General features: G+C 43.3%; 1 protein-coding gene and 1 long non-coding RNA gene across 13 annotated transcripts in view; one reads left to right on the top strand and one right to left on the bottom strand.

Annotated features, from left to right (window-relative positions):
* Positions 1 to 14,333, bottom strand: part of LOC148106863 (NF-kappa-B-activating protein-like) — a 36,992-nt gene extending 22,659 nt beyond the window's left edge. For 6 of the 12 annotated variants that reach the window (XM_087859837.1, XM_087859839.1, XM_087859836.1 and 3 more), the window contains exons 1-6: positions 13,948 to 14,333; positions 11,409 to 11,489; positions 3,638 to 6,660; positions 3,091 to 3,238; positions 2,489 to 2,649; positions 983 to 1,164 (exon numbers count right to left, since the gene is read on the bottom strand). In XM_087859837.1, coding sequence (XP_087715963.1) covers positions 6,540 to 6,660; positions 11,409 to 11,489; positions 13,948 to 14,333 — 588 coding nt within the window. In that variant the 3' untranslated portion in view covers positions 983 to 1,164; positions 2,489 to 2,649; positions 3,091 to 3,238; positions 3,638 to 6,539. Of the gene's footprint in view, positions 1 to 982; positions 1,171 to 2,488; positions 2,650 to 3,090; positions 6,661 to 11,408; positions 11,490 to 13,947 lie in introns of all 12 variants that reach the window. The other 6 variants (XM_087859846.1, XM_087859847.1, XM_087859841.1 and 3 more) reach the window with 5 other exon arrangements.
* Positions 14,334 to 14,381: 48 nt separating this feature from the next.
* LOC148106862 (uncharacterized) lies at positions 14,382 to 22,890 on the top strand. Its single transcript, XR_015723390.1, has 4 exons — positions 14,382 to 14,467; positions 15,107 to 15,179; positions 17,566 to 17,639; positions 22,308 to 22,890. It is a non-coding gene; the product is annotated as an uncharacterized LOC148106862 (long non-coding RNA).
* The last annotated feature ends 263 nt before the right edge of the window (positions 22,891 to 23,153 follow it).

Here is a 23,153-nt window from a genome sequence, read left to right as displayed (position 1 = left end):
AAGTGAGAAACCAGAAATCAACCCATACATCTATGGTCGTTTGATTTTGGTTAAGGGTGCCAAGCCCATTCAATTGGGAAATAATTATGTCTTCAGGAAATGATGGACAACTAGATATCTATATGCAAAAGAATCAAACTGGAAACATACCTCACATCATATACAAAAATTAACTCAAAATGGAGAAAATACTTATATGTAAGAATTAAGATTATAAAACTCTCATTTATATATGGTTATATAAAACTCATATATATAGAGAGAGAGAGAAAGAGTTATAAAACTATAAAACTCCTTCTCTTCAGGAGAAAACAGGGAAAAATTCATGATCTGGGATTTGGCAATGAATTCTTCAATATGACACCAAAGCAGAAGCAACAAAAGGAAAATTACATAAATTGGATTTCATCAAAATCAAACTTTTTGTGCATCAAAGGACACTATTAAGAAACTGAAAAGACACCCTACACAATGAGGTAAAATATTTACAAATCATGTCTCTGGTAAGACGTCAGTTTCCAGAATACTTAAAAAACCCTTACAACTCAGCAATGAAAAGATAAACCACCAAATTAAAAATAGGCAAACGATTAGATGTTTTTTCCCAAGGATATGTACAAATGGCCAACAAGCATGAAAAGATGCTCAGTATCATCAGTCATCAGGGAAATGCAAATCAAGACCACAAGATAATACCTCATCCCCATTAGGATGGCTATAGTAAAAAAATGGAGGGGGTGGCTGAATTGGAGGAGTGTACAACTCTTGATCTTGGGGTTGTGAGTTTGAGCCGCACGTTGGGTTTAGAGACTACTGAAAAAAGTGGAATATAATAAGTGTTGGTGAGGATGTGAAGAGACTGGAACACTCACACATTACTAATGGGAATGTAAAATGATGCAGTTGCTGTATTTGGCAGTTCTTCAAAAAATTAAACAGAGAATTACCCTGTGACCCAGGAATTCCACTTCTATGTATATACCTGAAAGAACTGAAAATCGGTATTCAGGGGCACCTGGGTGGCTCAGTCGATTAAACGTCTGCTTTCAGCTCAGGTCATGATCCCAGGGTCCTGGGTTCGAGCCCGGTATCAGTCTCCCTGCTCAGCTGGGAGTCTGCTTCTCTCTCTCCATCTGCCTGCTGCGCCCCACTGATGCGCTCTCTCTCTCTCTGTCAAATAAATAAATACAATATTTTTCAAAAATGGGGATTCAAACAAATAATTGTACATAAATGTAGATAGAAGCACTATTCACAACAGCCAAAAGGTAGAAAAAACCCAAATTTCCATCAATTGAGAAATGGATAAACAAAATGTGGCATATTCATATAACAGAACATTATTCAACTCAAAAAAGGAATAAAGTATTAATGGTTGTTACAAAGTGAATGAACCTGGAAAACATGATGCTAAGTGAAAGAAACCAGACACTAAAGGCCACATATTGTATGATTCCCTAAATATTAAATATCCAGAACAGGCAAACCCATGGAGACAGAAAGCACATTAGCGGTTGCCAAGGGAGGGATGGGGAGTGACTACTAAATGAATAAGGGGTTTCATTTTTGGGTGATGAATATGCTTTGAAAGTCGATGGCAGTGATGGTGGAGAACACTGTGAATGTATTAAATGCCACTGAATTGTATACTTTAAAATGGGTAATTTTATGTTGTTTAAATTTTACTACAATTTAAAAAAATAATATAAGGGAAAAATAATCATTATGGAAAGACTATGATAAAGGGCACAAGTGGCATAAGATGTGGGACAACACATCAGTTTGAATGTCCTAAGCCTCTTTTATGTACTCTGTTTCCCCAATCCCATCCCACTCTCATTAAATCTAGATTGGTGTCTGGGTACATATTGATGAAATTGGCAATAATAGAATAAATATTGAGACGAAAAGGCTTAAGGTATAAAGGAGCTAAATCTAAAATTTGGTAATTAATCCTTTTATACTTTTCATTTTTCCTAAAATTTGTTTCCAATTTTGAATTGCGGAAGGCTTGTTGATATTTTTTTCCTGGTAGAAAAATAAGATCTGATATCCCAATTTCAAGATCTACTAGAGCCTAAAACCATATGCTACGTTTGGCCTTAAGCTTTTTATACTGAAATTAATGCAGACCATGCAAGTAAGACTCTAAATGAGCACGAAAAATATGACCCGTATCAAGTCACCACTCCATCTGAGGTCTCCTGGTAGTTAAATCTCTTAGGATAGTGATGAGACGATCAAAGCCAGAGGACCCATCAATTCAGATATTACAATTAAAAACAGCCAGTTTCTCAGCACAGAATATACAATTATTGAATCACTATACTGTGCACCTGAAACTAATATAACTTTGTATATCAACTATGTTTTGAGAATAATATTTAAAAATTGAATTAAATTTAAAATACCCAGTCTAACTCTAGCATCTGACATTACTAAAATACACAAAGAAAAAGAATACATTAATCTCCATCAAGGAACATACCAGGAAGTGGTTTCAAAAACTGATATTTAGGCTGCAGATCTAGACAGTAGCCTAGTGACTCTGAAACCCTCCAATTTGAGAAGGTGGATAATGGATGGCAGGAATGCAAGGATTATGCAGTAACCTTAGCAAGGCAGGCTGCAGAGGTGGTTCTTGACGCTCTGAAAAAGGAAACGAATGTTATGGTTAAAAGTTTTCCATTCACTTGCTAACTGACAAAAAGTAGAAAAAAAGAAATGCCTGTTTCTCATCAAATTCCCTATATAATTTCATAGCCACTGTATTATATTCAGGTTCTAAATAGTCCTTGATAGTCTTTGGCTTATCAAACTCAAAAAGGAAACTATTCTGCTTTAAGATATTTAAAAATATTAATTTACTGCTTAGCCTTGTCCCTTAGCACCTGAACAGATTATTAAGTTTCATTACACTCTCATATGAGCATTGTATTTGATGACATGAAAAATGAATCCATATTTTTTTAAGGTAGGGGTTATTTTATTATTGTGTTATTTAATATATTAAATATATATGATACAGAGATTTGGCTATCGTAATTACTGATTTGTATTACCAGGCAAGTGTACTAAAACATTTCATACCCTTAAAAAAAAAATTGCTTTCTACAAGCAAAGATCCTGGAATCCGACGCGAAGATGATGCCCGGACGGCTCCCGAGAACACACCTTGAGAGGGAGATGTAGGACGGGGCCCAGAGCCCACAGCTAAGGGCTGAGGCCACCCAGGTCTCTGCAGGGAGGAAGGGGGCGAGTCACAGCTGTGGCTACGCAGAAAGCCCGCAGCTTCGCAGGGCTAGGGGGGAGCTTCGAAGAAACGCTACGCTTCCCCCACCCCGAGGCAACACCCCGGAACCACTGCTACCGCAGGAGGGGGCCACCCGATCGTGGACACGGGAGACCGAGGACGCCTCGGCTCACAGAAGCCACTGCGCCGCCACAACCCAAACTTGGGGGACCGGGGGAGACATTTTGGGTGCACCGGCAAAACTCGTCCCCAGGGCTGGGGTCGTCCTGGCAACAAGAAGGGTGCTGTGTGCCAGTGTAAATAACCCGATCGGGCAACAGGTACACGGCCTCGGTCCCGCAGGAGCCCCTCTCCCTCCCCGAGTCCCAGAGGACAAAAACCCACGTCTTTCTCCGCCGCGGACTTGGAACCACTGCACGCACGGACCACCGGCCCCGGGCACGATCTCGCCGAAAGCTGCCGGGCGGCTGGAGCTGACGACCGAGCGATGGTGGGCCCTCGGCCTCTGGGGAGGGGCGAAAGGGAGGACACAGAGCCCACCGCTGGCCTCGAAGAGGGGCCCCTCTCGTGGTACCTTTGCAGACGCAGGACCCTCCCGCCGGAATGCGGTCTGCGCGTCTCCTCCACCCAAAGGGCCGGCATCGGACACCCCTGGGCGAGCACCAGCAGAACGCGCGGCTGCCGCTTCTCCGGGAGCCCCGTGAGTAGCCCCTTGCAAGTGTCCCTTCCAGTGCCCGGGTGGGCCTCAGCTCCTCGCCGCGACTGGGCCTCAGCCCCGCCTGGAAGCACACTGTTCTCTCCCTAGAGGCTGACGCCACCCGGTCTTGCACGGCGGCGCGGTCCCGCTGGGGCACAGGGGGGTGGGGGTGGGAGGGCCGGGGAAAGATGGGGTGCTGCAGGACAGGGTGGCTCCTCGTAAGCCGGCTGCGTGGGCACTTGGGGAACTTGGGAGATGGCCGTGGCCTCCTGATGGGGGCTCAGGGACGCGGCTGCACGAAAGCAGGCCTCCTTGCCTTCCTGGAGGAGCGGCACCGTCCATCACGTGCACTCACCCCGTACCACACGCAAAACAAATACACAGAGAATAAATTCAGAACTTTATTGAAAAGACTACAAGTGCCCCCAAAGAGAGGGTCCGTGAATTTGCCCTTCTCTCGAGTACATTTCGCGGGCGTTTCGGGAACTGCTCTTAACCCTGAGCGACACAGAACGGGAATGCGCTCAAAAGCACCGTGGGAAAAAACCGACGCCGAGGCCATTGTGTGGGCAAAGGGCTCACAAGAGAGCCACCGACGGTAGGAGACCGGGAGCGAGCACAGGAGGGCAGCCGCACGGAGGGAAAGGTGGAGGAAGCCAGGGCAGGGGAGGCAAGAAGACAACAGGAAAGAGAGGCATGGGCTGCTGACGTAGCCCCAGCGGCGGTGGCTCCTGAAGAACCCATAAGCACTCCGGCTCCGGAATGAGGAGGCATGGCAGGGTCCACCCAAGTTAATGACGACGGGAGGGACCAGGGCCACCGGGGGCGTGTTTCTGAACCTCAGTGCCCTCTGGGGTCTTCTCCACTTGACCCTCCTATTCTTTTTTTTTTTTTTTTTTAAGATTTTATTTATTTATTTGACGGAGATAGAGACAGCCAGCGAGAGAGGGAACACAAGCAGGGGGAGTGGGAGAGGAAGAAGCAGGCTCATAGCAGAGGAGCCTGATGTGGGGCTCGATCCTACAACGCGTCGGGATCACGCCCTGAGCCGAAGGCAGACGCTTAACCGCTGTGCCACCCAGGCGCCCCTGACCCTCCTATTCTTAAACCAAACCTTCAATCAGAGAGCAAAAAAGGACATTTTAGTACATTGAGCATCGAATGTCATAGAGGACAAAACACAGCAGGCTACTCTCTATGCCCTTCAGGTTGGAAACTGCATCAGGGAAGCTAGTTCCTTCTTGCTAAAACAGCTTAGGGAAGTTACCGCCACAGGCCTCCCTGCAGCTCACCCCGAGATAGCACCCACGATGTGCCAGGCTCTGTCCCGGCTCCATGCTTGGACTCTGTGCTCCCAACTGCCATATTACTCTTCCCGTCCTCAGCAGCATGTGCAGCTGAGGCACTGCTCTCTGGCCCTGCTGTGACTCTGACACCTGGGTTGTGTGTGTCCTCACAGCTGACCAGCAGCCGTCGGGCTGCCACTAACCCCTAGTCGCTAGGCAGGTGTCACCCTACTGATGGGGGAAGCTCAGTATCATTCAAAAGTCCTGCTGATGGGATACAGCCCCCATTCTGAACAGCCCATCTTCAACAGAGAGTAAGTAACTAATCCACAGGGACGTGCTGGATCTTTCAACAAGAGCTTTCCTTTAAGAATGACTCAAGGGTCATTCCTCTTCTGAAACCTCGTCATAGTGAGAAAGGTGGCATTGTGAGCGAGGCCTGGGCATGGAGGGCCCAGGAGCCTGTGGCTTGTCTTGCTGGGACGGGAGGAAGCCGAAGCACTGGACACTACCTGAAGAGTCTAGACACTGGGGACAATGGATGTTTAGACGAACTAGGACCAGATTTCCTCAATTCATAAAATCTTTGCCCGGCCAACAGACTGAGGGCAAAGAGGCACACCGCCGTCACTGTTGTCAGCTCCCCAGCCTGCAGCCCGCACCACCGTCCGCAGGCTTTCCCGGGCTCAGCGCCTGGTCAGCTGCTCTGCTCTGCCTACGTCCCAGCACCCTGGACAGGACCCCTGGCGTCCCGTGGGGCAGGACCTCCTAGGCCCCTCTACTCAACCAGGAGAGCCCCGTCCCATCCCTTATCCTTTTTTCTGTTTCTCTATCTACTGTCAGCCCAAGAAGACTCACCCCACCCACCTGCCCACCCTGGCCTGGCACTCCTCTCTAGCAGCCCCCACCCACCATACATACCAGACATCCTTGGCCAGGACCAGCACACCCTCCACCCAAGGGCTCCTGCCATGGAGGCCCAGTCCTACACACTAGAGTATCTGCATCAGTCGCAGCTGGACCTTGCAGCCAGCTGCACCGAAAGCCTGCCCTACTCAACAGCGCTCATGCACCTCACGACCAGGCCTTATAGCCAGCTGTGCCAAGGGCCAGCCCCACACACCAGCATGCCCACACCAGCTGCAACCAGGCCTGTCAATCAGACAGGCCAGAAGCCTGTACCACTCACCAGCATACCCACAGTAGTCATAGCCAAGCCTAGCCGACAGCTGCACCAGTAAACAGCCCCACATATCAGTGAGTCTGCACCAATCGTGACCAGCCACAAGAGGGAGCACACAGCCTACAAAAGAGATACTCCTGGGGTACCTGGCTTGGGTGACCAGCGGGGGTTTATGCTGAGTCCCACAGACACCTTCGGGCATAAAGCCACTCCTCCAAGACTGGGACAATAGCTGATCCACCTAAAACACAGAAACAAACACTGAGACGCAAATGAGGAGACAGACAATACGTTCCAAGTGAAAGAACAAGACAAAAACCTCAGAAAAAGAACTAAACAAAACAGAGATCTACCAGATGGAATTCAAATGAATGGTCATAAAGATGCTCACTGAACTCAAAAGAATGGATGAGCACAGTGAGAATTCAACAAAGAGACAGAAAATATTTTTTTAAATCAATCAAAGCCAAAGAACACAATAACTGAAATGAAAAATACAGGGCATCAAAAGCGGATTACAGAATGCAGAACAGATTAACAATGTGGAAGACAGGGTAGTAGAAAGCACCTAATCAGAACAGCAAAAAAGCAAAAAGAACTGAATAAAATGAGGTTAAGTTTAAGGGACCTCTGGGGTAAAATCAAGTGTACTAATATTCACACTACAGTGGTCCCAGAAGGAGAAGAGAGAGAAAAGGACAGAAAACTTATTTGAAGAAATAATAGCTGAAAACTTCCCTAACCTGGGGAAGGAAACAGATATCCAAGTCCAGAAAGCAAACACCCCCAAATGAGATGAACCCAAAGAGACCAAGACACATTATAATCAAAGTGTCAACAGTTAGAGATAAAGAATCTTAAAAGCAGCAAAAGGAAAACAACTAGTTACATACCAAGGAACCCTAAGTCTATAAGCTGGTTTTTCAGAAGAAACTTTATAGGTCAGAAGAGAATAGCATGATATATGAGAAGTGCTAAAAGGAAAAAACTTACAACCAAGATTACTCTACCCAGCAAAGTTATCACTCAGAAGTGAAGGAGAAACAAGGAGTTTCTCAGACAAGCATAAGCTAAAGCTCATCACTCCCAAACCAGCCTTACAAGAAAGTTAAAGGGACTTAATTTTAAGTAGAAAAGAAAAATCATAACTACAAGTAAGAAAACTATGAAAGGAGGGGCGCCTGGCTGGCTTAGTCAGTGGAGCATGCAACTCTTGATCTTGGGGTTATGAGTTCGAGCTCTGTGTTGGGTGTAGAGATTACTTAATAATAAAATTAAAAAAAAAAGGAAAATTATGAAAGGAAAAATCTCATTGGTAAAGGTAAACACATAGTAAAGGTAGTGGATCAACCACCTACATAGCTAGTATGAAGGTTAAAAGACAAAAGTAGTAAAATCAGCTAGACCCACAATAATTAGTCAATGGAAACATAAAATAGTAAGATGTAAAATATGATGTCAAAAACATAAAACATGGTGAAGGGATGTAGTACTTTTAGAATGCATTTGAGCTTAAGTGGGCATTAACTTAAAATAGATTGCTATATACGTAAGATGTTATATATGTACCTCATGGTAACCACTGACCAAATACCTATAATAGATAAACAAAAAATAAAAGAATACAAACATAACACTAAGGAAAGTCACCAAATCTCAAGGGAAGAGAGCAAGAGAACAAAGGAACAGAGAAGAACTACAAAAACAATCAGAAAGCGACGCCTGGGTGCCTCAGTTGGTTAAGCGTCTGCCTCCAGCTCAGGTCATGATCCCAGGGTCCTGGGATCAAGTCCCACATCTGGTTCCTTGCTCAGCAGGGAGCTGCTTCTCCTTCTGCCTGCCGCTCCCCCCTGCTTGTGCACTCTCTCTCTCTGACAAATAAATAAAATCTTTTTAAAAAACCGGAAAAATATCAAGAAAATGTCTACAAATCCATACCTACCAATAATTTTTTTAAAGATTTTATTTATTAACAGAGAGAGAGACAGCCAGCGAGAGAGGGAACACAAGCAGGGGGAGTGGGAGAGGGAGAAGCAGGCTCCCAGCGGAGGATGGGGCTCCATCCCAGGACTCTGGGATCATGCCCTGAGCTGAAGGCAGATGCTTAACGACTAAGCCACCCAGGCGCCCCCTACCAATAATTTTTTTTTATCAATAATTACTTTAAATGTAAACTTCCTAAGTGTTCCAATCAAAACACACAGTAGCTGAATAAATTAAAAAAAACAATACCCATCTATAGCTGCCTACAAGAGACTCACTTCAGATCTAAAGACACAGAGACTGAAACTGAAGGGATGGAAAAAGATACTCCATGCAAACGAAAACAAACAAAACGCTGGGGTAGCAATACTTATATCATACAAAACAGACTAGGAAACAAAGCCTGTAACAGGACATGAATGACACTGCATACGATAAAGGGATCAATTCAACAAGAGGATATAACATTTGTAAATACCTATGCACCCAACATAGGAGCACCTTAATACATAAACCAATTTTTAAGAGACATGAAGGGAGAAACTGACAGTAATACAATAATAGTAAGAGACCTTAACACCCCACTTACATGAATGGATACATCATTCAGACAGAAAATCAATAAGGAAAACAGTGGCCTTGACCAACACATTAGACCAGATGGAATTAAGAGATAATACACAAAACATTCTATCCAAAAACAGCAGAACATACATTCTTTTCAAGTGCACATGGAATATTCTCCAGGACTGATCCCATGTTAGGCCACAAGACAAGTCTTGATAAATTTAAGAAGACTGAAATCATATCAAGCATCTTTTCAGACCACAACAGTATGAAACTAGAAATCAATTACGAGAAAACTGGAAAAACATAAACACATGGAATTAAATAACCAATGGGTCGGGGTGCCCGGGTGGCACAGTCGGTTAAGCGTCTGACTCTTGGTTTCAACTCAGGTCATGATCTCAGGGTTTTGAGATTGAGCCCCATGTCAGGCTCCGTGCTCAGTGTGGCATCTGCTTGAAATTCTCTCTCTCTCTCCCTCTGACCCTCCCACTTGTGCACGTGCTCTTTCTCTCTCTCTCTTTAATAAATAAGTCTTTAAAAATAAACAAACAATGGGTCAATGAAGAAATCAAAGAGGAAATTTAAAAAAATACCTTGAGACAAATGAAAATGGAAACACAACAGTACAAAATCTATGAAATGCAGCAAAAGAAGTTCTATGAGGGAAATTTTATACAGGCCCAACTCGAGAACCAAGAAAAACCTCAAATAAACAATCTAATCTTACACCTAAAGGAACTAGGAAAAGAACAAAGCCCAAAGTTAGCAGAAGGAAGAAAATAATAAAGGTCAGAGTGAAAAATAAATGAAAAAGAGACTAAAAAGACAACAGAAAAGATCAATGAAACTAAGAGTTGGTTCTTTGAAATGATAAAATTGATAAAAACCTTTAGCTAGATTCATCAAGAAAAAAAGAGTGCCCATATAAATAAAATCAAAAATGAAAGGGGATAAGTTATACCCAATACTATAGAAATAGAAAAAAAATCATAAGACTACTAAGAACAATTATGTGCCAACAAATGGAACAACCAAGGAGAAATAAATTCCTAGAAACATAACAATCGTCCAAATCAGGAAGATTACACTATAGACTGATTACTCAAAAAACTCCCAACAAAACAAACTCCAGGACCAGACGGTTTCACAGGTAAATTCTACTAAATATTTAATGAGTTAAGACCTATACTTCTTAAACAATTCCAAAAAACTGAAGAAAGAACAAACTCACTCTTTGAGGCCAGCATTATCCTGATATGGAAACCAAAGACACCACAAATTAAAAAAAAAAATTACAAGCCAATATCCCTGATGTATGTAGATGCAAAAATCTTTAACAAAATATTGGCAAACCAAATTTTATACTACATTAAAAAGATCATACACCATACTAAAGTAGAAGTTATTCCAGAAATGCAAGGATAATTCAACATCCACAAATCAATGTGGAATATACCACATTAACAAAATAAAGGATAAAAATCCTACGATCATCTCAATAGACGCAGAAACAGCATCTGACAAAATTCAACAACCAAAGATACAAACTCTCACCAAAGTGAATATAGAGAAAACATAACTCAACTTAAGAAAGGCCAGATACGACAAACCCACAGCTAACATCACACTCAACAGTAAAAAGCTGAAAGCTTCACCCTAAGATCAGGAACAAGACAAGGATGTCCATTCTCGCCACTTTTATTCAACATAATACGGAAGTCCCAGCCACAAGACAAGAAAAATAAAAGGCATCCAAATTGGTAAAGAAGAAGTAAAACTGTCACTATCTGCAAATGATATATATATAAGAAAACCCTACTCTACCATCCATGTTGTCAACTGTTAACTCAAAAAAAAATCACTTTGTAAGGCTAACATGTGACACGCAATCTGCTATTAGGTTGAGAAAAAACAATTCAAAATAATATAAATGTATTTGTCTTAATACTGAACCCTTCTATGAATAGGAAATTAGCACCCCCCCGAATTACAATTTAAAAAGAACAATTAAGGGGTGCTAGGTGGCTCAGTTGGTTAAGCGGCTGCCTTCAGCTCAGGTCATAATCCCAGGGTTCTGGGATCGAGGCCCGAGTCGTCGGGGTCCCTGCTCACTGGGGGGCCTGTTTCTCCCTCTCCCTGCCGCTCTGCCTACCTGTGCTCTCTCTCTCTCTCTCTCTCTAATACAAATATGATCTTTAAAAATAAACAAATAAATAAAAAGAACAATTAATATGTTCAAATCAACTAGCAACATGTTTTAATCGTTAGGTATGTTCAATGTTTTTAAATTCTAGGGGGTAGCATAGCATAAATCACAAAAAAGAAGAAAAAACGTGAGCTGTACTTAAAAGTTATTCATTTAACAAAAATTTTGACAATAGTCTCTGGATTTAAACAAACGTTACATCTTTTAACAGTATTTTTTGAATCACTTACTCTGGTTCTGGATTCTTTGGAGAAAGTCCCCATACTTCAGGAGCTCCCAATTCTCCAATCCTCTCTCTCTCACTTAATCTCCTAGAAGATATAGGCATATAAATTATAACTCCATGGCTAAATTGTCTCCTAAATATATAATCAATTCAAAGGAGTCCAGTTAAGTCCTATTTTCCTATTTTAAAAGTTAAATTAATAAATTAAGTATACTCATCGTAATTTGATGTTCTTGATAGTACTATCAAATGGCACAGACTACAGACAGCCTGAGGCCAGACCAGAAATACAGCCTAAAAGGTTGTCAAGTGCATCTCTTCTGCCTCTTGCATGACCTAGCTCCTAATTGCTCATTTCGTCTTCTGCAATATGTGACACAAACAGTTTTATATTTGGAAATAACTTCTTTGTTTACATACATTTTTGAGAGTAAAGAGCAATCTCTACTTTTGATTTAGTCAAACCCGTTTTCAGAAACTCAGGAATTAATAAAGAAAATAAAAATGAAGCATTAGAAACAGAAAATAAAGAAAGCTCTGAAAATGAAAGAAAAGTTTTATTTGACAAAAACTGTCCTCAATGAGAAACAGGTTTTTTTTTTTCTGTTTTCCCTTTAGTTCCTTTTTTTTGGAAAAGGACTATATCCTCTATCTACTCTTGGAGGACAGGAAAAATTTGTCATTTTTTTCCTTTTAATTTTGCTCACAAACAAAATACAAAAAACAAAGGCTCAATTCCTCAAAGTTTAGCTCCTTGTGATTGCATTTGTTACACACACCCACCCACCCCTTACAAAATAAATTGGTTTGATTGCTTGAATATACTATTTTTTACTTCTTTATTCAGGAGAAAAGATTATAATCGTGCAGAATTAGACTCAGGTTTCCCACTTGAAGAAAGAGCCTAAAAGGGTTATACTTATAACCCAACTTGGACTATATATGCAGGGGGAAGTATGACAGGCTGTAAGAACAGTCACGTTCTCATCCCTGCTGCCCCCAGCTTCATCTGTACTCGTAAGGTAAATTATTGATCTTCTAAATGTACAAATGCAAATTTCACCCAAGAAGTTCTGACATCTTTTGATGAGGATCGTCCAGTAGGAAGCTGGTTGCTTTTTGACGAACACAGCCAGGAGGTAACTGAAAAATTTAATTTGGAGAGGTAGGTCTCCAACCTAACTCAGTATGGTTTTTTATTGTTTCTGCTTCCATTCAGGAAACCCCAATAGCTAACACTCAAGGACTAATGATTATGTCCCAGGAACTAAATCATCACAACTCTAAAGGCTCAGCGCCAATTTTATCCCTTTTTAAATGGTTAAGAAATAAAGCTCAGAGAAGTTCAAGAAACTTGCTCAAGGTCATACAACTATTACACAGCAAAGCATGGCTTCAAACTCAGGCATTCCGATTCTGGAGCCCGTCCTCTTCACCGCCATCCTTTATTACTTCCCATTCTTGGGAAAAAAGAGATTTATGGAGACGTCGCCCAGCTTTGGAATCTTAACCTGCCCCTCCATGCCTGTGCTACTCTTAAAAATCTTTTTCGACACAGAGGACATGTAGGGGCGCCTGGGTGGCTCAGCCGGTTAAGCGCCGGCCTTCTGCTCGGTCATGATCGGGCCCCGGGGGCGGGCTCCCTGCTCAGCGGGGAACCTGCTTCTCCCTCTGCCTGCTGCTCCCCTTGCTTGTTCTCTCCGTCAAATAAATTCAAAAAATCCTAAACACACACACACACACACACACACACACACACACACACACACAGCGGACCTGTAGAGCACCTAGTACAGCGCCTGACAGAATTTAACACTCAATAACCATTAGCTATTAAGACTTACACGATAATAATTATAACCCTTTCCCTTTCTCCTTCTTAAACTATCCACTTTTCCACTCCAATACGCACTCATGAGAGGACACCTGATCTCACCCTGACCTCGGTTTTCACGGTCACACTGAGACCACCGAACAGGGCCTTTTTCCACGTAGCTTAATCAACAGTTTAGCAGGTCACTTTTCCCACATGCAATCATCTAGTCTCAGGGGTTCTTCTCCCCTCCGATTTAAACTCTTCATCCCCAGCCTTCCCGACTGGCTACACGACATTTCCACTGTACACGTCCTGTCACCTCCAACCTGTGTGATCATTCAGCAAGGTACGGTGGTACGCCTACAAAGCGCGAGGCACTGCTCATTTTGGGCTAATAGGTCTCCTTTGCCAAAAGCTCAATCGAGCGCGAAATAAAAGCACGCTTGGAAAAAAAAAGTAAGCAAAATAAAACAGCTACAACCAAGCGAAAACTGTAATTCGGGTAGGTCTGAGGCTCCCGACGGAACCGCTGCATAGCCAGGAGGCAGAAGCAGCGAAGACACCATGGCGCGGGGAGAAGGGGCCCGAGGACGAGTGAAAACCCAAAGGGAGAAACGGGCGGAAAAAGGCGTTGTCGGGGGAGGGGGGTGGGGCTGAAGGGCTAGGCAGGGGCGCCCGGCAGAGAGCGAAAAGCGCAAGTCAGACTCCCAGTGCCCGTCTCACTCACTTCTGCCGCAGGCTCTCCTCCCTCTCCTTGTCCAGAAGGCTAGGCCACGGCTTGTCGCTCCCGTAGGGGCGCGAGTAGCCGCCATAAGACGCGGTCGAGGAGGCTGACGCGAAGGGGTTGCCCCGCAGCGCAGAGGGCCGCTCCCGGGAGCGTGACCGCGAGCGGGATCGGTAGGACTGGTGTCGCGACCCCTGACTGAAGCCGCCCAGCTGATGGCTGAGACCATTCCGAGAGCACGAGTGCGAGTGCGAGCTCGAGCGCGAGCGGCGGCCCCGCGGGGAGCGGGCGGATCTGCTGGGTTTAGGGCTCCTCGACGAACTGCGACGCTTTCCCCCGGAGCCCGAGGCCTCCCCCTCAGGGCTGCGCGAACCCGACACCGGAGCCATCGCGGCCGCTGGGTCCCCTAAGCCGCTAGAGAAGGGGGCGCTCTCGCGAGCCTAGGAAGATCTCGGTTGGTCTGGTCCCAAACCCGCCGTCGCGCCACCGCCCGAAACTGAGGAAACCTTGGAAACAGTTCCGGGTACGTCGGCAAATCCCTTCCCCCGACCTAGGTGGTCCTGCCCACGAGACGGAGATGTGTGTATCGGTGTAAAGAAGTCCGTGGGGCAACCGGATCCACTCACCCTTCCGGTCCCGAGTGAGGCTGCTCCTATCTAAACTGGACTAGAGAACGAGTCTTTGCTTTAGCCTCGAGTTGAAATACCTGAAGGGAAGGGCGAGAGGCCACAGGAGACATTTCCCCGAGCGGCCGTGTGAATAACAAAGCCAATGTAACTTTACATATATACGTTGTTTGCATGTGTGTGGCTGTGTGTAGGAGTATACCACCCCACACACAATTTTTTCAAAGATTTTTATTTATTTGAGAGAGCGCGGGCAAGCACGAGGTGGGGAGGTAGAGGGAGAACAGACTCCCCGCTGAGCAAGGAGCCCCAGGTGGGGCTCGAACCCAGGATGGTGGGATCATGATCTGAACCGGAGGCAGTCGCTTAAGCGAGTCACCCAGGCGCCCCCACAATTTAATTTTTCTTTCTTCCTTACCTTTCTTTCTTTTCTTTCTTTCTTTCTTTCTTTCTTTCTTTCTTTCTTTCTTTCTTTCTTTCTTTCTTTCTTTCTTTCTTTCTTTCTTTTTCTTTCATTTTATTTATTTATTTGACAGAGAGATAGCCAGCTGGAGAGGGAACACAAGCAGGGGGAGTGAAAGAGGAAGAAGCAACCTCCCAGCGGAGCAGGTAACCCGATGTGGGGCTCGATCCCAGGACCCTGGCATCACGCCCTGAGCTGAAGGCAGACGCATAACGAATGAGCCACCCAGGCGCCCCCAATTTTTTCTTTCTAACCTCAAACAAAATAAGGAGGGTTTATCAATATTGGTGGTGAGCTATGATGTTTAAGCCGCATTTGCCCAGTTAGCTTAGAGGGTGCAAATTCTTTGTTAATAATTTGAGCCTGATACACTACAGTTAAGTTCACAGCCCAGAGAAAACTGATTATTTATTCCCCAGAAATTCATCTCCACTAATATGCACCAGCAAAAGGAATTTGTAAGCCCCTTCTTGTCCAGCCCCTTAAACTGGTCCCATCATACACTAGCTCAAGCAATACATGGTTAATGGTTATCTATTCTATTCATTTCATACTGTTTTTAAAAGAAAGAATATTTGAACACTAATTTACTGACTTTAATTTTTGAAGGTGCAGTGAGTTTACTATGGAAATTCAGAATCCAGTCTACTAGTAGCTAGATGGCCTTTTGGGCCTTTCCTCCTAAGAAGTAACTTATCAGACCATGAAAACTAATGCCATCAGTTATTGGAAATCTCCTTTTTTAGAATTTAAGGGAAAGATGCTAACATAATGTAAATGGAAAAAGTGAACCGCACTACTGGATATCGTCTATGTAAAAACAGTTGATCATGGGATGAGCGCCAAGGACTGAACTGAGTAGGAGAAATTATATGATTTGGGGTGGGGATTTGGAGAAATTTCTAATAAGAAAGTTTTGGATGGGAGCACCTGGGTGGCTCAGTCGGTTAAGCACCTGCCTTTGGCTGAGGTCATGAGCCCAGGGTTCTGGGATGGAGCCCGCTTCTGGCTCCCTGCTCAGCAGTGAGCCTGCTTCACCCTCTCCGTCTGCCACTATCCCTGCTTGTGCTCTCTCTGTCAAATAAATAAATAAAATCTTTTAAAGAAGAAAGTTTTGGATGGAAAACCTATCCCTAACTTGTGGGATACCAGGCTGTACACTTTCCCGTCTACTGGCTATAAAAGCCGACTTTGCAACAGCCCTTGGGCTACCTGCCCAATGGCTGGTAGACATGCACTTTAGTTCCAGCGGTAAAACCCATGCCCCAGCCCCTCTCGTTGGCATGATAATACAAAATAATTTTAAAAGTTTTAAAAACTTAACGTTTGGTATGAAGTGTGAAGCCATCTGGTCCTGGACTTTTGTTTGTTGGGAGTCTTCTGACTACAGATTCAATTTCATTATTAGTAATCAGCCTGTTCAGATTTTCTATTGATTCTTCATTCAGTCTTGGAAGAGTGTATGTTTCTAGGAATTTATCCATTTCTTCCAGATTGTGCAATTTCTTGGCATATAATTTTTGGTAGTACTCTCTTACAGTCCTTTGTGTTCCTGTGGTGTCACTGGTAACTCCGCTTTCATTTCTGATTTGATTCACCTGAGTCCCCTCTCTTTTTTTTCTTAATGGTTTATCAGTTTTGTTTATCTTTTCAAAGAACCAGCTCTTAATTTCACTACCTTTCCTATTGCTTTTTCCGTCTCTATTTCATTTATTTCTGCTCTGATCTTTATTATTTCCTTCCTTCTATTAACTTCGGACTTTGTTCTTTTCTTTTAGTTCTTTTAGGTATAAGGTTAGATTGTTTATTTGAGGTTTTTCTTGTTTCTTGAGGCAGGCTTGTATTGCTCTGAACTTCCCTCTTAGAACTGCTTTTGCTGTGTTCCAAAGATTTTTTAATTAATTAATTAATTGACAGAGAGAGAGAGTGCAAACGGGAAGTGGCAGGCAGAGGCAGAGGGAGAGCAGGGATCACGACAGGAGCCAAAGGCAGACGCTTAACCAACCAAGCCACCCAGGCGCACCTTTATTTTTTAATTTTTTTCCAAATACTTTTTTAAGTTTATATTTTCATTTTAATTTGCCTCAAAGTATTTTTTATTTCCTTTGACAATGCTTTTGTCCTAAAGAACCTACAGATTCCTGCTCCTCCAGCACATACCCTAACATTAGTCAGTAAATCTTCATGGAAGGCCCAGGTGCTTTTCAAGCTGTTGCCCCTGTGCTGGGTCCGAGTTTATGCACAGGCCCTTTAGCCGCGGAGCGGCAGTTTTCTACAGCCCTCTGACTCCCCGGGAGTTCTGCCCCTCTGATGTGCAAAGCCAGACATTATATGGGATCATCTTCCTGGTGGAGGTCTCCAGGGCGGGAGGTACCTGATGTTCGGCTTAAACCCTTGTTCCCCATGGAGGATGTCCACACCTGTGATGTCCTCCCACTTGTGGGTCACTGCCCTGGGGGGTGTGGGTCCTGAACAGACTGCATCTCTGTCCCTCCTTCCCTTCTTGATGTGGCTTTTTCTTTGTATCTTTAGGTGTGCAAGAATTGAGCTGCTGGTCCTGAATTGCTCTATACATAGATGCAGCCTTGGTGTGACCATGGGAGGAGGTGAGCTCAGGATTTTCCTACTCTGTCATCTTGACCGCCCCCCAGGGCACACATTTTTAATTCTAATGAGGTCCAAGTTCTCAGTTTTTCTTTCATGGATTGTGCTGTTGGTGTTGTATTTTTTTTTTAAGATTCATTTATTTATTTTAGAGAGAGAGACAGAGAGCGAGAGTCCGGGGGGTGAGGGGTGGAGGGGCAGAGGGAGAGGGAGAGAGAAACTTCAGGAGACTCCTGGTGCTGAGCATGGAGACCCCTGTTGGTGTCGTATTTCAAAACCCTTTGCCAGGGGTACCTAGGTGGCTCAGTCGGGTGGGGTCTGACTCTTGGTTTCGGCTCAGGTCATGATCTTGAGGTCACGATCTCGGGGTCGTGGGATTAAGCTCATCTCGGGGCTCGGGGCTCTGTGGGGGCTCTGCTTGAGATTCTCTCTTTCTCTCCCTCTCCTCTCTCCCTCTGCCCCTCCCCCCCACTCGCATGCTCGCTCGCTCTCTCCCCCTAAAATAAATAAATACATCTTCAAAAAATATTTTAAAAACTTTTTGCCAAGGCCGAGGTTACCTAGATTTTCTCCTACATTTTACATGAGCACAGACAGTCTCTTCATTTATTCAGTTCTTTGATTTCTTATGTCAGAGTTTTATAGTTTTCCACATATAGATATTGGGATATCGCACATATTTTGTTGGGTTTATGCCTTTTATTTCAATTTTTTGGTGCTAATATAAATGATGCTGTGTTTTAAATTGTACATTCCAATTGCTCATCGCTGGTATATAGGAAAGTGATTGACCTTTGTATATTAACCTGTGCCCTGCAATTTTGCTATAACTATTTATGAGTTCTAGGAAGATTTGTTTGTTGGTTTTTTTTTTTTTTAACAATTCTTTGGGAATTTCTCCCTAGACAATCGTGTCATCTGTGAACAAAGACAGTTTTATTTCTACCTTCCCCATCTACATACCTTTTTTCCTTTGTCTTACTGCATCAGCTAGGACTTCCAGTATGATGTTCAATAAGAGTAGTTAGAGAGCTCACCCCTGCTTTCTTCCGGATCGTAGTAGGGTAAAAGCCTCTAATTTCTCACCACTACGTATGTTAATAACTGTAGGTTTTTCATAGATGTCCTTTATTGTGTTGAGGAGCTGCCCTTACATTCCTAGTTTGCTGAGAGGTTTTTTGGTTTTTTTGAAGATTTTATTTGTTTGAGAGAGAGAGAGAGAGAGCACACACACAAGCAGGGGGAGAGACAGGTAGAGGGAGAGGGAGAAGCAGGCTCCCCGCGGGGCAGAGAACCTGATGCGGGCTGATCCCACGGATCACCTGAGCCAAAGGCAGATGCTTAGCCCCCTGAATCCCCCAGGAGCCCCTTGCTGAGAGTTTTTAGCATGAGTTGGTGTTGGATTTTGTCAAGTGCTTTTTCTGCATCTGATGATATGATCATGTCATTCTTCTTTAGACTGTTGATGTGATGGAGTATATTAATTGACTTTTTGAATGTGAACTAGCCTTGCATAGCTGAGATAAATCCTAGTTGGTCATAGTATATACTTCTTTTCATACATTGTTGGATTTGATCTGCTAATATTTGGTTGAGGATTTTTGCATTTTTTCATGAGAGTAATTGGTCTTTGGTTTTCCTTTCTTACAATGTATTGTCTGGTTTTAGTACCAGGGTAATGCTGACCTCATAGAACAAGTTAGGAAGCATTCCCTTGGTTCTGTTTTCTAGACCAGATTATAGAGAATTCGTATCATTTCTTCCTGAAACATTTGGTAGAATTCCCCCGGTGAACCCATTTGTGCCTGGTGCTTTCTGTTTTGGAAGGTTATTAATTATTGATTCAATTTAAAATAGATATAGGCCTATTCATATAGTCTATTTCTCTTTTATGAGTATTGTTAGATTGTGTTTTTCAAAGAATTGGGCCATTGTTTCTAAGTTATCAAATTTGTGGCCAGAGTTGTTCATAATATGCTTTTATTATCCTTTTAATGTCAGCAGAATCAGAAGTGATGTCCCCCTCTCATTTCTGATGGTAGCAATTTGTGTCTTCTCTCTTTTTATCTTGGTTAGCCTGAACAGATACTTATCACTTTTATCAATATTTTCACATAACCAACTTTTGGATTCATTGATTTTCTCTATTGTTTTCTTGTTTTCAATTTCACTGATTTGTGCTCTGATTTTTATATCTTTTCTTCTGCTTACTTGGATTTAACTTGCTCTTCTTTCTCTAGGTTCCTACGGTGGAAACTGAGATTATTAATTTTGGATTTTTCTTCTTTTCTAATATATGCATTCATTGTGACAAATGTCTCTCCATGTACTGATTTCCTTTGCATCCTCAAATTTTGACAAGTTGTGTTTTCATTTCCATTTAGTTCAAAATGTTTTTTTTTTAATTCTCTTGAGGTTTATTCTTTGATCCATGTGTTATCTAGAAGTGTGTTTTATGGCCCAGGATATAGTCTATCTTAGTGAATGTTCCATGTGAGCTTGAGAAGGATAAGCATTCTGCTGTTGTTGAAGTATTCTATAAATGTCAATTAGATCTGGTTTATGGATGGTGCTCTTAGTTCAATTATATTTGATTCTACTGGTTTTCTACCTGCTGTCTTTGTCAGTTTGTAACAGAGGGGATGTTGAAGTCCTCAAGTACAATAATGGATTTGTCTATTTCTCCCTGCGGTTCTGTCAGTTTTTGACTCATGTATTTTGACACTGTGTTGTTAAGCATGTACACATTAAGGATTGGTGCCTTCTGGAAAATTGAGTCTTTTGCTGTTATGTAATGCCCCTCTTTATCCCTGATAATTTTCCTTGTTCTGAAGCGTGCTTTGTCTGAGATAGTGCAGCTTTGTTTTGCTGGGTGTTGGCATGGTATATCTTTCTCAATGTCTTTACCTTTAAGCTATCTGTGTCTTTGTATTTATTTATTTAAAGATTTATTTATTTATTTGAGAGAGAGAGAGCACAATCGGGAGGGGCAGGGAGGAAGGAGAGAGAATCTCAAGTGAACTCCATGCTGAGTGTGGGGCCTGATGCAGGGCTCGATCTCACAACTCTGAGATCACCCCCCGAGCCGAAACCAAGAGTTGGATGCTTAACCATCACTCAAGCACCCCTGTGTCTTTTATTTATTTATTTATTTATTTATTTATTTATTTATTTATTTATGATTTCATTGGTTTATTTGAGAGAGAGAGAGCACACAAGCAGGGGGAGTGGCAGGCCGAGGGAGGGGGACAAGCAGGCTCCCCACCAAGCCGGGAGCGCAACGAGAGGTTTGATCCCAAGACCCTAAGATCACAACTGGAGCCAAAGGCAGACGCTTAAGTGACTGAGCTACCCAGGTGCCCTGTGTCTTTATATTTAAAGTAGGTTTCTGGGGTGCCTGGCTGGCTCAGTCAGAGGAGGGTGTGACTCTTGATCTCAGAGTTGTGAGTTCAAGCTCCATGTTCGGTGTAGAAATTACTTAAAATCTTTGAAAAATAAAAAAATTAAAAACAAAGTAGGCTTCTTTAGGTGACATGTAGTTGGCTCTTGTTTATTTTTTTATCCAGACTTACTGTCTCTTTTAATTGGCATATTTAGACTATTCACATTTAAAATTATTCTTGATATATTTTGATTAATAGCTACCATTTTTATGATCATTTTCTATTCTTTGTTATTGTTCTTGGTTTCTATTTTGTCTTCCACTCTTTTTCTGCCTCCTCTGGTTTTCATTGAACTTTTTATTATGATTCAATTTTCTCTCCTCTCTTAACATCTCAGTAACACTTAGAAATTTTTTTTAGTGGTTGCCCTAGAATTTGCAATATACATTTACAACAAATAAGTCCACTTTCAAGAAACACTAGATCATTTCACTGGTAGCACAAGTACCTTATGCGAATGTGGCCAGTTCCTTTCTCCTGTCTTGTATAACTGTGCTGTCATTCCCTTCACTTATCCATATGCTATAATCACTGAATACATTTTTGCTATTATTCTTTTGAACAAACCATTATCTGTTAGATCAACTAAGAATATTATAAATAGGGGAGACTGGGTGGCTTAGTTGGTCAAGCATCTGCCTTTGACTCAGATCATGATCCCGGGGTCTTGGGGTCGAGCCCAGCCTCAGGCTCCCAGGAGCCTGCTTCTCCCTCTGCCTCTGCCACTCCCCCCTGCTTGTGCTCACTCTCTCTCAAATAAATAAATAAAATCTTAAAAAAAAAAAAAAAACAACCACAGGGGCACCCGGGTGACTCAGTCAGTTAAGCGTCTGCCTTCAGCTCAGGTAATGATCCTAGGGTCCTGGAATCGAGTCCCGCATCAGGCTCCTTGCTCATTGGGGAGCCTGCTTCTCCCTCTGCCTGCTGCTCCCCCTGCTTGTGCTCTCTGTCTCACTCTCTCCCTCTGTCAAATAAATAAATCTTTAAAAAACAAAAAAGAAAAAAAGAAAAACAACCCCACAACATACAACTCTTTATGCCACTGAGATATTAAACTCCAGTGGGAGAACCTATTTTTTTATTAGTAAAATATTTTAAGAAAGTTACCACTGCAGCGTCTTCTTCGGTTTACCCTTAGAGAGCATCTACTACGTGCTAAGCTTTTGACTGTAATTCCTGCCTTGTCTCTCTCCTCCCACCTTTAATATTCTTTAATGGTTTTTCCAGCTCTTGAATGTGGGTCTAGCTGATGAACTGCACCGGTATCTTCTGCTGCCGCTAAGCCTGGTAACAAGATGAAGAAATGTCGGTATCTTGACAGCAGACCATCAGTGTCCAGCTGCCTCTGCCCCCGACAATCTAGGGACAGTGTTGTCCTGGTTGTGGGGGAAGCTGAACGTGATGAAAGCTTCCGGAGTCTAAAGTAAATATTCAGGGGCGCCTGGGTAGCGCAGTCGTTAAGCGTCTGCCTTCGGCTCAGGGCGTGATCCCGGCGTTCCGGGATCGAGTCCCACATCGGGCTCCTCCGCTGGGAGCCTGCTTCTTCCTCTCCCTCTCCCCTGCTGTGTTCCCTCTCTCGCTGGCTGTCTCTCTGTCACATAAATAAATAAAATCTTAAAAAAAAAAGTATTCAGGGGCGCCTGGGTGGCACAGAGGTTGAGCGTCTGCCTTCGGCTCAGGGCGTGATTCCGGCGTTATGGGATCGAGCCCCACATCAGGCTCCTCCGCTATGAGCCTGCTTCTTCCTCTCCCACTCCCCCTGCTTGTGTTCCCTCTCTCGCTGCCTGTCTCTCTCTGTCAAATAAATAAATAAAATCTTTAAAAAAAAAGTATTCAATAGGAGCAAGTTGGATTTTAAAACAGGTTTCCCTCAAAGATATCTAAGGGGTTATTCATCTTCGGAAAACCTCTTGAGAGTTACAAAGATGACCTGACAAGGAAGTCCTGGGCATTGTGGCTTCTTACTAGAACATAAGAGTTGCTGACGCCCCGGATACTGCCTTGATATTTTAGCCTGTAGAGTTAAGGAAAATTTAGACAAACTGGGTCTAAATTCACTAAAACTCAAGACTG

The sequence above is a fragment of the Ursus americanus genome, chromosome X (assembly GCF_024610735.1).
Source record: "Ursus americanus isolate L20-20 chromosome X, mUrsAme1.1.p, whole genome shotgun sequence".
Classification (NCBI taxonomy): domain Eukaryota; kingdom Metazoa; phylum Chordata; class Mammalia; order Carnivora; family Ursidae; genus Ursus; species Ursus americanus.
Note: the sequence above shows the minus strand (reverse complement) of the source record. Positions and strands in the feature narration are given on the sequence as shown.